Source organism: Helicoverpa zea, chromosome 28 (assembly GCF_022581195.2).
Source record: "Helicoverpa zea isolate HzStark_Cry1AcR chromosome 28, ilHelZeax1.1, whole genome shotgun sequence".
NCBI lineage: Eukaryota > Metazoa > Arthropoda > Insecta > Lepidoptera > Noctuidae > Helicoverpa > Helicoverpa zea.
This window is the reverse complement of record NC_061479.1, coordinates 1,710,809-1,726,187: the sequence shown is the minus strand read 5'-3', so window position 1 is coordinate 1,726,187 and position 15,379 is coordinate 1,710,809. Positions and strand designations below refer to the sequence as shown.

Here is a 15,379-nt window from a genome sequence, read left to right as displayed (position 1 = left end):
ACTTCGCACGACATCAAGATGCCGAAGAGAAGACACGGCGAAACTATCGAACATTTAGCCAGCAAACTGAAAAAACTTGAAAGAAAAATCAGACGATCAAGAAAGCGATTCAGCCCACACCCATGGTGCTAACACACCGCCGTAATGCTATTGACACCCACGGTGATCGATCTCAGTGCAATTTTGTTCTTTTAACGAGGAAATAATAGTCACCCATGGTGCTAAATAAGAACATTTTTAAATGTCTCCCAACGTAGAACGCACTTGTTGCAATTCAATTACAATACAATCTTGTTCTTTACACAGATCGAAATGAAGACCGCCGTACTGCGCCTGAACCCGGGACTTCAGACCCTGCACCTCCATCAGCGGTACCAGAACCCATTCCCGGCACATCTGCCGGCACCGGCTATAATACATCATCGGTACCAGCGGGGCCTTCGAGTGAGGACCATGTCATTACCATGCCTGACGCCGGTTTGGATCCTGACATTTTAGATATACTGGGCATAGACCCTTCGGCCGCTGTAGAATACGGCCCTAACATAAACGACGAATTGGCTAGTCGTCTCAGTTATTTAGTCACGTCGGGGTTAGACAAGGACATTCGTAAAGAACTGTTACAAAAATATCTTGTCCCTATCAACTGCAAACACCTATCTGCTCCTCAGTTAAACCCTGAAATCAAGGCCGCCACGCCTGAATATGTTCAGAAACGAGACAAGTCTATCGAGATGAACCAAAAAGAAATAGCAGCAGCAATAACTTGCGTCGGGCAAATAATCACAACACAAATCAACCACTCTTGCCGAGATAACGAACTTTTGAAGCAGCTCATGGATGTCGGCCGAATCCTTTGCGACGTTCAGTACCTGCAATCTAGTGCTAGACGCAACCACGCGCTCTACTCTCTCAAAAAAGACTTGCGAGAGCAGCTACGTAACTCAAAAATAGACGAGTTCCTATTTGGCCAAAACTTATCGGAAACCCTCAAAGCAGCAAAAGCCGTTTCGAAAACGTCGTCGGATTTGAAAGCTGATACCGCTAAGAAACCCAGACCCAGCAAGAATTTAAACCGCAAGTCGGGCCCCGGGAATCGACGGGCGGCACCGGGTCCCCCTCGCCAGCAGCCGCCGGCGCCAGCGCGAGCGACGACGAGCTACCAGCCGCCGCCGCCGCCGCCGACAACGCGCGCTCCTTACTCGAGCGCGTCGTCCTATCGTCCCAGGCAGACGAGGAGGCGTTAGGCGCAGACGAGGTACGCTACGCAGGTAGACTGCACCACTTTTATAAGCAATGGTCTCTCATCACGCAAGACCGCGCAATCCTTTCATGGATTTACGGTTATGAGATACAATTCAATACACCGGTTTGCCAGACAGACCCTCCAGTAACAATTATAAACTCTGATTCGGACCGATTACATTACTCAGATTCCATCAAAAACTTACTATCTATTGGAGCCATCTCCCCTTGTGAACCCTGTCAGGATCAATTCATCTCTAGAGTGTTCTTAGTACCCAAACCGAACGGAAAAATGAGATTTATTCTAAATCTAAAGAAACTTAATAAATTTATAAATGTCCAACATTTTAAATTAGAAGATTTGCGCACTGTTTTAAAATTGATCACAAGGGACTCTTATATGGCGACAATAGACCTCAAAGATGCCTACTTTTTAATTAAAATACACCCAAACTCTCGTAAATACCTAAGATTCATTCTAATGGATGAATCAAACCCTGGCAGTAAACAAATGTACGAATTCAACGTACTTCCCTTTGGTATATGCACGGCACCCTGCCTATTCACAAAGTTAATGAAACCAGTAGTTAAGTTACTGAGATCTTGTGGATACGTATCTTCTATTTACCTAGATGACCTATATTTGACGGAAACAACCTACTCTAAATGCTTAGAAAATGTTTACAAAACTAAATTATTATTACAATCATTAGGTTTCATAATCAACGAAGAAAAAAGTAAATTAAATCCCACCACGTCTTGTAAATACCTCGGATACATAATAGATTCACGGAATTGGTGTATTTCCCTACCTAAAGACAAACGTTCTCGAATAAAGAAAGAAATTCTTAGTATCAAAAGTCTGAAGTGTTGTAAAATTCGTAGATTTGCGCAATTAGTAGGACTACTAGTTTCTGCTTGTCCGGCAATTGAATATGGGTGGTTATATACCAAAGAGTTGGAGCGTTGTAAATACCTTCACCTAAAGGGGCATGATGATTACGATAGGACCATGAATATTCCGTATTCCATCCACTCCGATCTGGACTGGTGGTTAAAATGTATAGATCATTCTGTACAAACAATAAAAGATGATAACTACGCGTTGGAAATCTATTCTGACGCCTCAACAACGGGGTGGGGAGCGGCGTGTAATGGACAAACGGCAAGCGGTCAATGGTCTGATTCGGAACAAAAGTTGCATATTAATTGCCTAGAGCTTTTAGCAGCCTTTTTTGCTATTAAAATATTTACAAAAAATATAAATTACTGTCAAATACTTCTACGTGTTGACAATACCACTGCTTTAAGTTACATAAATCGCATGGGCGGTATCCAATACCCCCATTTGAACGATATCGCTAGAAGTATTTGGCAGTGGTGTGAAGCCCGCCATTTATTTATAACGGCAGCATACATTAAATCTTCCGACAATTTTATCGCTGACCGTGAATCCCGACGCTCACATCCCGATGTTGAATGGGAGCTATCGACTAAAGGTTTCAGAAAAATAACAAAACAATTTGGCTTTCCGGTAATCGATTTATTTGCAAATAGAATTAACAAAAAGTGTCAAATATATTCTTCATGGTCTCGCGACCCTGACGCTTTCGCAACTGATGCTTTTACATTCTCGTGGTCCGAATATTTCTTCTATGCATTCCCTCCGGTGGCAATCATATTAAAATCTCTCCGAAAAATTATCTCCAACGAAGCACAAGGTATTATGGTTGTCCCGTCCTGGCCAACACAACCATGGTATCCACTATTTAGAAATCTTATGGTATCAGACTCTGTAGTACTAAACTCATCAGATATAATTATTCCTCTTTCCAGCGGGAACATTCATCAACACCTTATCCTGGAGGCCGCGCTCTTATCCGCGAAGGGTTCCTTCGGAGAAAAGTTCCCCAAGGGTCCGTAGATATTATGCTAGCTTCCTTATCAGAAAATTCTTTGAAACAATACGACTCTTGTTTGAAAAAATGGTTTGCATTCTGTAAAGAAAACAAAATTGATATGTACTCACCATCAGTCCCAAATATAATAGATTATCTTACGAATGTTCTAAATACTGGGAGTCAGTATCAGACAATAAATTGTCACAGATCTGCTATTTCACTATTGGTTGGATCCTTAGAAGATGATTTAATAAGTAGATTTTGCAAAGGTGTGTATAAACTTAAACCACCTTTACCACGATACAACATGACGTGGGATGCAAATACGGTGTTAGATTTTTTATCTTCTATGTACCCAAATGATGAAATAGATCTAGATAAACTTTCGAAAAAATGTGCAACATTATTGGCTCTTGTAACAGGTCATCGAGTTCAAACTTTGTCAAAAATTAAAATAGAAAATATAGTTACTTTACAAAATCAAATTATAATAAAAATTCCAGATTTAATCAAAACTTCTAAACCAGGTTGTAATCAACCCACATTGCACTTACCTTATTTTGAAAACAGGATATCAATTTGTCCAGCACATACACTAAACTGCTATATTAATAGAACCAAGGATATTAGGAAATCTAACACTTTATTTGTTAGTTTTAGAAGCCCTCATAACCATGTATGTTCTCAAACCCTAAGTAGGTGGATCAAATCAACTATGAAAGACAGTGGAATTGATGTCTCCATCTTCTCTGCTCACAGCACTCGACATGCTTCAACATCACTCGCGTGTAGAGAGGGGGTCAGTATAGACCTGATAAGAAAAACCGCAGGTTGGAGTGGAAATTCCACTGTCTTTGCACAGTTCTATAATAGACCTGTATTAAGCAATGATGATTATACCTTATTTGCACGTACTATAAGTTCATCAAAGACATAACTTTAAGAATCATTGTCATATGTATACATATTTATGATTAAATACACTATTACAAAAACATGTCTTCTCTCTTAATGTACTTTAATATTTCCCTAACTAATTCTCTCAACATCTACATAGTGTTGTTATAATGTTAGATTAATAATAAATTGGTAAGTATACTAATCTTGAGGACGAAGCACGAATATAATTGATGATTAAACGAACTTACCTGTAAGTGAAGTTCAATCACAATTATATGAAGTGCTTCGTCCGAAAAGATTAGTATGCACTCCCACCCACCCTGTAAATTGTTATTTACAAATCCCGTGATAAGTTATGGAAATATTAATATATATATATATATTTTTTAAACTAAATGACGAGATTGCTATGTTGCAGCCATGAGGTGGGGACAGTGGAGGGGAAAGACGTACTTCCGTCTCCTTTTTAAATTATTTTAATTCAAAATGGAAACTGACACTTCCGGTTGCAAACAATTTCTGCAACCGGAAATTAAATTAAATAAAATATTTTTTAAACTTAGTGCAGGAAGTGGCCACACTACGCGTTACTACATAGTGTTGTTATAATGTTAGATTAATAATAAATTGGTAAGTATACTAATCTTGAGGACGAAGCACTTCATATAATTGTGATTGAACTTCACTTACAGGTAAGTTCGTTTAATCATCAATTTTAATGCATTACAGTAAAATATAGTTTCATTTTGACGTTGTTTTTATACTCAGCATAATATGTAAAATGGAACGGATTCGTAAATAAGCATTATTTTTTTCAGATTAGTTTTTAAGCAAACATCAAAACTTTTTGAAACCGAAAAGTTCCTATTCGTTTTTCTTTTCTTTTTGACAAGTTTGACAAACATGACAGTTCAGATGGTCAGTGTCAACAAACCCACTTACTGACAATGGTTCTTGTAAATAGAAATATACACGACTATTGTCGTAATAATAATTGTTTTGATAATAATATGTACGTTTAAAAGGTTTAACTTTATGAATGGCGGGAAAGAGAATAGCTAGGAAAGCCTTAGACTTAGCGTTAGGTAAGATATAAGTGTGTTTATTAATAATGTATTAATGTATTGTACAACGTGGTTATGGACAATCAAAATATAGTTTAGTTGTAAGTTCTAGTAAATGAAAATCGCAAAATAATATAGTGAAGTTTCAAAATTTCAAAATCATGGGTTTCAGTAGTTATAAAACTAACATTTTATTATTTTGAATATTACTCTATCAACTGCTTGAAAATTCAATAAATGAAAGCATTCTTAAAGCAAAATTGTGCTATGTGGTAAAGTAATGATAATTCTTAGATACATTTTCTAGTGTTTTTTTATAACCCCACAACATTCAACAATCTTCTTCTCACACAAACAAACTAAGAAAACTTAACCCAATTTGTTTACAGGTTCTCTAAAAAAAATCAAGCCCGCAGTCAAAAGCCTTTGGGGCGGCACAAAAGAGAAAATAAAAGAAACGTCTGCCAAACCCCTAGTAGAAAACCAGCCGGTAGAAAAACTAGAAAAAACTATAGATAATGCAGTAACCTCTCTCTCTGAAAGACTGAAAACTGAAAGAGATAAACAGTTACCTGAAGAGTATGAGTACCTTAAAAAGGAGTTAGATGATGTTAAGAAGAGACTCGGGAAAAGACCTCCTTCTGCGGAGTTGGATATGACCGAGAAAAATATACCTTCTGCACAGTTGGATAAGACTGGGGAAAATATATCTTCTGCGCAGTTGGATAAGACAGGGAAAAATAAATCTTCTGCGAAGTTGGATAAGACCGAGAAAAATAAACCTTCTGCACAGTTGGATAAGACGGATAAGGAGGGTTAAGAAGGATAAGAAGAAATGAGAGTGGATAAGCTATTCTTTGCTCTAAGTATGATTTGAAGTAAAGCAATAGTCACCTAGTTTCCGTTTTCGGAAAATACTGTAGGAAAACATGATAGGATAAACTGTAGATCCCGGCTGTCATTTGAAGATCTTTGGCAGTCGTTACGGGTAATTATAAGCCAATAAGTCTGACAAAGTCTTCTCTAGGTTGAGGAGGTCAGATAGGCAGTCGCTCCTTGTGGCACACTGGTACTCAACTACATCCGGTTAGACTGGAAGCCGACCCTAAGTTGGGAAAGGGCTTGGCAGAGCATGACGCGAAGAACTTTACAAATGGGGGATGAAATAGACCACTGAAGCCTGAAATATTATCTATTAAAGCATCTGAGGAAAATAGTAGCTGACGCTAGGATATAGAAGCGATGCGGATGAAATACATGGAAAGCAATAAAAGTATGTAGTATTGAGTACATAACACTGAGGGTGAATTCAGAATAGCGTATTTTTCAGTGCAAAATCGAGCATTTTAGCATATACGCTACTTTTGAGTTTAAATGAACCTGACTTAATACAATACCGCTGTTAACCGCTGTGAAAGATAAATAAGCAGAAAGTCAATAAGGAAGCTTTGATAGATATAAGAATATAGGCATACTTTCGCCTACAACTATTGGTAAACGAAATCCCCTAACCTAATATAGAAAATAATAAAAATAAAGCATGTTCTAAGAACATTGAAACTACTGTCCGGTTATTTTTACCTCATGGAGGGAGATAGAATATTGACAATTCAATAACTTTTGATACCGTTTATTTATTTCAACTTTGGTTTAATTTTTAAAGATATAGTTTTATAGATTTATTTATTTAATTTATAAAGCCAAGTTTTTTTTAAGTGTTTTATTGAAACTTTGTATAATGAAATAAAATATTACAAGAATATGTCGATTTATTACTATTTGAAATGTTCACATGTAATGTGTTTCTGTTTGCCAGAGCCAGTTACACCGCGAGATACATTTATGTGCGTCACAGTGTCGCAAACCGGGGGAATATCCTCAAAATTATATATAAATAGACGTATTAATTATTATTTGAGGGTACATACCCTCGCTATCAGCCAGCAATGGTTTGGAGCTCTCCTCAGTATCATCACCCAGCTCACGAAACCGATTGATCAGCCTCTCTTCTTCCGAATTACGTCTAGAAAGTAAACAACAAAACATTAGCACAGAAATTCAGGGTGCATTTAGATTTCTTGGGTGGGAACAGAAAGTAAAATAATTGTTACACAGATAGTCTAGAGCTAGAGGATATAAGCTACTTTTTAAATAATTGTTACACAGATAGTCTAGAGCTAGAGGATATAAGCTACTTTTTAAATAATTGTTACACAGATAGTCTAGAGCTAGAGGATATAAGCTACTTTTTATCCGGGCGCGGGAAGTAGTTCCTTAGGAACATCGGTAGAATTGCGAGGAACATCTCGTTAGAACACATTCTTTTTTAGTCTGTGTCCTGACCTCATGTCTATTGTCTAATCTATTAAGGCGTTTCCGATTGTCGAAAAAAATTCTTTGTAGGTACCCTGAAATCTCCGAAATTAACCAGCAGATTTGTAAATTCTTTCTCTCACTATTGGGGAGCTACTCCATAAGCTGACATAAGCAAAATTCATCTAAGTACAGGCAGCAGTTCCCAAGGGGCGCGGGTGAAACCGCAGAAAAACAGCTAGTATAAGATATAGAAGTATAATTTATAACACCTTACCTATAACTATGAGGAGTATCGGGGTCTCTGGGCGATAGGTCCGAGTTATCAGCCCTCGGTCTTCTCGAAGAATGACTGAGTATTTGCATAGCTAGAGTGCGGACAAATTCACCGGGTCTTAAGCTGCTTTCCGTGTGACTCTGAAATTAAAAAGTTTTCTTTGAAATAATGTAAAATTAGCTATATAAAGGTTAACTGGGCAGTTGAAACTTGGCGACAACCTTGGGGATCAGAATCCTAAAAATCGTGACCGAAATAGAATTTAGTGACACAAGAGGTTTAGGAAATCTATAAATGACTTCTGCCGCAGCGAAAAAAATGGGAAGGAGTTTCAGACTCTTACTGACTGAGACACTTCACGTTCATTCAGTAACACCGAGCATTCCTGGGCTGCTATAACTTTTTCTACCCAGCTTTACTCGGATCTGTTTATACATATAATACATTTATTTCAAAGCCCACGATATAAACTAGAAAATACTGACCTGCAGAAAGTGTCTAGCCAGCAGTCTCCTGTTGAGGGCTCTCTGCTGCCTCGCCTGCGGACCCTGACCAGGCTCACTCAGTTCCTGACAGAGGGCTGTCTTACCACTGCCTGCGTCACCTGGAAGAAGTAAATACTGACCTGCAGAAAGTGTCTAGCCAGCAGTCTCCTGTTGAGGGCTCTCTGCTGCCTCGCCTGCGGACCCTGACCAGGCTCACTCAGTTCCTGACAGAGGGCTGTCTTACCACTGCCTGCGTCACCTGGAAGAAGTAAATACTGACCTGCAGAAAGTGTCTAGCCAGCAGTCTCCTGTTGAGGGCTCTCTGCTGCCTCGCCTGCGGACCCTGACCAGGCTCACTCAGTTCCTGACAGAGGGCTGTCTTACCACTGCCTGCGTCACCTGGAAGAAGTAAATACTGACCTGCAGAAAGTGTCTAGCCAGCAGTCTCCTGTTGAGGGCTCTCTGCTGCCTCGCCTGCGGACCCTGACCAGGCTCACTCAGTTCCTGACAGAGGGCTGTCTTACCACTGCCTGCGTCACCTGGAAGAAGTAAATACTGACCTGCAGAAAGTGTCTAGCCAGCAGTCTTCTGTTGAGGGCTCTCTGCTGCCTCGCCTGCGGACCCTGACCAGGCTCACTCAGTTCCTGACAGAGGGCTGTTTTACCACTGCCTGCGTCACCTGGAAGAAGTAAATACTGACCTGCAGAAAGTGTCTAGCCAGCAGTCTCCTGTTGAGGGCTCTCTGCTGCCTCGCCTGCGGACCCTGACCAGGCTCACTCAGTTCCTGACAGAGGGCTGTCTTACCACTGCCTGCGTCACCTGGAAGGAATAAGAAGAAAATGTTTAGGTTTTTACATCTTTGGTTTGAAGTAGACGTGTGTCTAAGGATATAATAATCTTTCGCTTGCATTCCTCTCTGTCAGACCACTCACGTCATTCACTTTATCTTAGGTCTGTTTCTCCCTCTCCATCCATCCACATACTTATCTCTCTTGTAAACACCTAACTTATCTGCTGTCATTTAACATCCTTGACAGTCGTAACGGGTAGTCAGAAGCCGGAGTAAGTCTGACACCAGTCCAACCAAGGGGTATTGGGTTGGCCAGGTAACTGGGTTGAGGAGATCAGATAGGCAGTCGCTCCTTGTGGCACACTGGTACTCAGCTGAATCCGGTTAGACTGGAAGCCGACCCTAACATGGTTGAGCAAAGGCTCGGGAGATGATGATGAGACACTTACCCAATATAAGAGCGCCACAAGTCTTGCTAACAGGCCTCTGCTCTAGACAATGAGCTATCTTCTGGAAAGCCCACTCCCTGCAGAAGAAGCGCCTCTTGTCGGTCGATATGCTGGTCTCCGTGACCTTGTGAGCTGATGAGGACTTGCGGACTGGGCGAGAGTCTTTGTCGTGGGCTCGCGATGCTATTGGACTTAATGGTGTTCCTGAAAAGAACAGAAGAATGTGTGTGTTAAAAATATGGGGGTTTGGTGTCTTAAAAAGGTCCCTCAAATAATTAGTAGACCACTCTTCAAAGCCTTGACCAATAATTCTGATGTAATTTATCATTTTCATCATCAGCAGCTTTTTATCGTCCCATTGCTGGAAACAAGCCTCCTCTAACACATAGATGGACAATAATTGTAATTTAGATAAATCAAATACCAGATTCTGCTGAATAGAAGAAGAGTAGGAAAATGAATAACGAAGTTAGTACTTATTTATTATTGTGTCGTTAATAATAAAATCGAAAATAGCAATTCCCAAAAGTTAATTCATTCAGAACCTTAAACCAGTTTAGATTCAATAAACTGGCCACTAAAGCTGAACTACAATACTGCTAGAAACATGAACCAAAGCTACTAAAAACAAAATAACAATCCCCGAACCTCCGAAACATCAGTTTTAACCAGAAAACAGGCTAAACTTTCCTGCTACAATTAGAGCAACAGTTAAATATTAAACTACATCGGATTAAGCCACGGAATAAGGAAAGATGGGCGGAGATGCCATAATGCAGGTAGGTCAGGCGCCTTATTCTAGCTCAAATACGTACGGTGGGTATGACCAAATCGATCAGTTACGAGTAAACTAACGAGGCATTTGAGACATCTGTCAACGATTTTCGGTATATCTTAGACATCATTGACTGTGTTTCGGATGACACGTTAAACTGTAGGCCCCGGCTGTCATTGAACATCCTTGGCAGTCGTTACGGGTAGTCAGTAGCCAGTAAGTCTGACACCAGTCTAACCAAGGGGTATCGGGTTGCCCGGGTAACTGGGTTGAGGAGGTCAGATAGGCAGCCGCTTCTTGTAAAGCACTGGTACTCAGCTGTATCCGGTTAGACTGGAAGCCGACCCCAACATGATTGGGGAAAAGGCTCGGATGTCAACGATTTTCGGTAATAAAAAAATGATCGGGTCCAAAAAAGGCGTATATATAAAGGCGAAGACAGTAACGTTCCTCGTCCCCCGAACACCCGTATTTTTGCGCGCTACTTTCTTAGGAGATTTTCCGTTATGGCACCTCCGCTAGTCATTTTGTTCTCCGTAGATTAAGCACAAACTGCTAACTCGTATAACTTGCCAACTGGGATCCGGCGATTCAGAGCTTTGGGCAGAAAGTTGCAAACGTAATTATGTATGTCGGCTTTCAAATCAGTATTACATTCCTTGGAGATTGGTGCATCGTGTGCAAGTTTCTAGGTTTCTAGCAATTCTGTTATATAATATGATTCATTGCCATTCCGTTGATGGATTTTATAAATCATCTTTTCTTAGAAGGAAAACTAAAATAATAGAAAAAGGTTTTTTGAAACTAGTCTGTACCAGAATGCATTGCAAGATCACTGATTTGTATCCAGCAAAAATTTTTTTGTCATTAATAGGGTTTTATCTTCATTTCTAGCCAGATTCCGTCAGCATTCGTGCACAAAGATTGCAATTTTATGGACGTGTTTCAAATGGTCGCACACTTTTAGAATGTGCTGAAACGAGTAGACCAGAAAAAAACACACTGGAGGATGGTCTCACATTGACGTTCAACATTGTAAAACCGCATGTTCAAATTAAAGACTCAAAGTTCAACTCACCATCAAAATCAAAAGGATCTCTATCCCGTTCCCTATCCCGGTCTCTTTCGCGGCGATGCTCTCTGGATCCCTCTCTGCCCTCACGGTCTCTCTCGGGGAAGCCTCGATGGCGGTCAGTTGGTGTTCGATCGTGGCCACGAGCTGTCGCCACGTCGTTTAGAGGAAGCGATCTGGAATATTGTAATTGATATATGAATAAGTATGTTTTAGTAAAGAAGGGGCCTATGTACACATATGTGGCTTAAAGGCGGTGGAAAAAGAAATGATCGTAGGATCATCATAGTCATCCTCCTGCATTAATCCCAAAGCGGTCGGCGCAGCATGTTTTCTACTCCCATAATGGATCTGCTGTCAACGTACAAGTAATCTATCGTATCTTTGGTTGTCCTCTTCCTCTTTATCCATCCACTTTCACTGCCCAAGACCACTGTCATACAATGATATGGAGTAAATATGACATCACATATGTTACCATTCCAAAGAAGGACAAAGCAGAAACTTTGGCTGACACAACAGCACTTTGTGACAGAAATAAGAATGGCGATTGTTCTGGAAGTGATAGTGACCTTAAATACGGTAGTAAGCGGTATCAGGTCAGCTTAAAATAAAAACTTTTTATTTATTTACATTACATAATACAAACATTTAAAAAAATTATAGTTACCTCAGATTAACTCGATGCTCAGCCTGTCTAACAGCAGAATGTCGATGCTGCTGTTGCCTCATGCTGACCTGGTACTGCCTCAGATACGCCTCCACTTTACCCTCGCTGCCTTCATTCCTCACCCTCCTCGTCCTCCCAGAGTCCTCCTTAACCCTCCTCGGCTTATCCTCCTTCTTCTCCTTTTCCTTCCCATCAAGAGGAGTACTCATAGCGAAATTGCCACCGTTGTTAAAATTCAGAGGATCAAAATCATTCCTCTGCGGATTCTGACTCTTACTGACTTTCGAATTCTTTGCCCTATACTGAGATTTTGGAACAACCTGGCTATATATAGGTATTTGATTCGACATGCTTAAAAGACTAGCTTTGGTTCGAAAATATAGATTTGCTTTTTTATTCAAATTTTCTATCGGTTATGTCCTAATGAGTTGCTTTGGTTTCTAATTGACTCTATGACTACAGGAACGCGGGATTTTTAAAGTTTTTCTAATAGTAAAATAGGCCTATATTTGAATTGGTTGGCTATGTATTATCACAAACTAGGTCATTATGAGCTTTAACCCTCCTCTTGGTTCAGTGTTTGCACTTTCCTCGATTCAGTTTCTTCTGCACCATTTTGTTTGACGTAATTCTGTAACAAAGAAAGAAATATATGTATTAGAAAGGTCACAATAAGAATTGGGTTCGCTTAAGCGGCATAATTGAGTTCCGATGTAAGAAATGGAGGTCAGACGCTCGATTATCCGACCATGAACTTCTGAACTACTTAGCGCTGGCTTAACTTACTCGTGTGTAACATGATCGATTTGTTTTACAACTAAATATATGAAAGTAACATATTGTATTAAGCTAACACAAAATGTAGGTATTTAAGCACAAATTTCATCATACAAAACATAGTCGCTATAACTATTCACATAAACATTTTTAAATCAACTTTTAAGGGGCTATCCGTTAATGACTTATTGCTTAAACGGTGGGGAGCGGTCCAAAAATATCCCGAAATATAATAAACATTACATGAATATTTAACCCTATACCAATAGCATCTACACGCTTATTAAATCTTCCATTACCGACTCAAACATATTACCACACTCCTCGGAATACTCCCACAAACACACGCCTACCCTCAAACGCACATTTAAAAAAAACCGACCTACCTACACAAAAAATTCTTTGGGAAGGCGAAAAACAAAAGTGCGTTGATGAGGTAGCCCTAACAACCCGGGTTACCCTTTCAAGCGACGGATTAAACCTTTTGAGCCCTACGAAGTATCTAAGGTTTTGCTGCTTAAAATGGAGCGTCAATTTTTGTATGAAACGACACGTGAGCGAGATATTATTTTAAAGGGATCCGAGTGGGTCGGTGTTAAGCCGTTGGGTAATGTTGTCATTGGAAGACCTTTGACAACTGACACGGGTGTCTAGTTAGAAGCTAAAATATATGGACCTGTTGATGAAAGTGGTATAAATATTGTTTTATCCCAGGAAAGCTGGTGAGCCTTAGTTGTTACTTGTTAATGTAGATGTGCACGTGCCTTTGTATGACTAGGCGACTATAAGACAATGTACAAACACATTTACACACATATGTAAGTACGTGTGAGAAAACATAGTACTACCAACAATGTTGGAAAAAGTTGAAGGGTATGGTGCTCCGTAGCGAGAGCACATAGAGGTCTTGTAATCTCTATCCGGTGGTATCAGATTGCCGTCCCATCGGACTATGACAGTGTAGCACTCAATTGTCAGGAGCCAGCTGAAAATCAGTGCTGTGTTTGCATGCACAGCGTATACTGAGCTGAGTCTCCTGCTACACATCATTTTCTCATTCTGTTTGTTGTCCTGTTTATGTAACGTGTTTGTGTAGCAAATAAATGATTTTAAGGAATAGAAAGTGCACCAGTAATAGCGCAAATGCTTGTCGCAGATTCAAACGGCTTTGAATCTACGTATTGGTAATCTTCGTCCGCAATCTTAATATTTCGGTCAGTGAGCACCCCCGGCGGCGCCGGCGACGGATCAGGAGAAAAAGAGCGAGCTCCATCGACGTTCACACTACTGACAGATTGTACTGACACAGAGTCAACTGTCATTGTCAAACTTCGAAGCTCATGACATTTAGACTAGTGTTCATCATCATCAGCCATAGGACGTCCACTACTGAACATAGGCCTCCCCTTTAGATCTCCACAGATATCTGTTGGAGGCGACCTGCATACAGCGTCTTCCGATGATTTTTATAAGGTCGTCTGTCCCTCTTGTTTGACGTCCTAAGCTGCGACTAGTGTTGCCACTCAAAAATAAATAATAATTCATTATCCGACATGCTTATGCACTACAATGTTGGCTGAACGGGAAATCAATCTAGAAGACGTTATGAATAAGCAAAATACCTCACGTTTGAACTTCAGCTAGTCTTAGTTACCAATTTGAGACGTTACTCAATATTCCCACCTGAATAATAAAACAATTAATGAAGATGAGCACTATACCGATATAACAGCTGTCGAAGATGCTTGCGGTTTAATCAAAATTTTGATTAAATCTGTCATTTACAAAGTTCTTGGTCTTGGTGTAGAGGTAAAGTTTATATTGAACCCACGCTGTTAGTTCAGTGGGAAGTCAGAATTTATGTCATCTGCTTAGAGGAGGCATAGTGTAATCTATTATGTTATAATCTAGTTTCCGCCAACGCTTTCACCCGCGTTCTGGGTGCCATTGGAACTACTTCTACTACTACTACTACTGACACATGCTGAGTTGGACTCCCATTCGGTGCAAACGTAAAGGGGTCTACACACCAAAGCCGCTGACCCGGCGGCACAGCCCGGCGGCACGACTGCCGCGGCATGTGGTGTTCTAGTAATTGTCAAATACTCTATGAAAGCCGGCGGCATGATTGTACAAAATACGGCCGGCGGGTTGGGCCGCCGGGCTGTGCCGCCGGCATCAGCGGCTTTGGTGTGTAGACACCTTAAGACACTGCAGCGCGCCGTTAATCTCTGATTGTATTTCATATTTTATGTTTCTCTTTCTACCCACTTCTTGTTTTGTTTTATTTTTCTTATTGTGTATCTTTGTGGTGTCTTTTTGTTTGTCTGAATAAATGTTTTATCTATCTATCTATCTATCTATCTACTTCGCGTACCAGGACAAATAGCTTACAGCCTTCCGCGGTAAATAGGCTAACTAATTTACACTTTCCTGAAAATAGCGCTATCATGCAAACGAATAACCTTTTCAGCTTTATAATCCTACTATATCATCATCATGCGAGCCTTTTCCCAACTATGTTGGGGTCGGCTTCCAGTTTAACCGGATTGAGCTGAGTACCAGTGTTTTACAAGGAGCGACTGCCTATCTGACCTCCTCAACCCAGTTACCAAGGCAACCCAATACCTCTTAGTAAGACTGGCGTCGGACTTACTGGCT

The 15,379-nt window shown here is 40.3% G+C and overlaps 3 protein-coding genes and 1 long non-coding RNA gene across 4 annotated transcripts in view; 2 read left to right on the top strand and 2 right to left on the bottom strand.

Moving 5' to 3' along the window:
* The window catches only part of LOC124643637 (ankyrin repeat domain-containing protein 50), a 64,053-nt gene extending 52,342 nt beyond the window's left edge, over positions 1–11,711 (bottom strand). Inside the window, exons 1-6 of the mRNA XM_047182652.1 lie at positions 11,638–11,711; positions 11,278–11,447; positions 9,425–9,628; positions 8,886–9,004; positions 7,701–7,840; positions 7,039–7,133 (exon numbers count right to left, since the gene is read on the bottom strand). Coding sequence (XP_047038608.1) covers positions 7,039–7,133; positions 7,701–7,840; positions 8,886–9,004; positions 9,425–9,628; positions 11,278–11,447; positions 11,638–11,711 — 802 coding nt within the window. The remainder of the gene's footprint in view (positions 1–7,038; positions 7,134–7,700; positions 7,841–8,885; positions 9,005–9,424; positions 9,629–11,277; positions 11,448–11,637) is intronic.
* On the top strand, positions 152–4,141 carry LOC124643622 (bromodomain-containing protein 4-like). The gene is made up of 2 exons (XM_047182638.1): positions 152–1,258; positions 3,082–4,141. Exon 1 carries the CDS (start codon positions 465–467, stop codon positions 1,245–1,247), a length of 783 nt encoding a protein of 260 aa, XP_047038594.1. The 5' UTR covers positions 152–464; the 3' UTR covers positions 1,248–1,258; positions 3,082–4,141.
* Positions 5,086–5,930, top strand: LOC124643624. Its single transcript, XM_047182639.1, has 2 exons — positions 5,086–5,131; positions 5,500–5,930. Exons 1-2 carry the CDS (start codon positions 5,086–5,088, stop codon positions 5,928–5,930), a joined length of 477 nt encoding a protein of 158 aa, XP_047038595.1.
* A 239-nt stretch (positions 11,712–11,950) lies between the features above and the next one.
* The window catches only part of LOC124643626, a 51,496-nt gene continuing 48,067 nt past the window's right edge, over positions 11,951–15,379 (bottom strand). The window contains exon 3 of the long non-coding RNA XR_006985960.1: positions 11,951–12,572. This is a non-coding gene — a long non-coding RNA (uncharacterized LOC124643626). The remainder of the gene's footprint in view (positions 12,573–15,379) is intronic.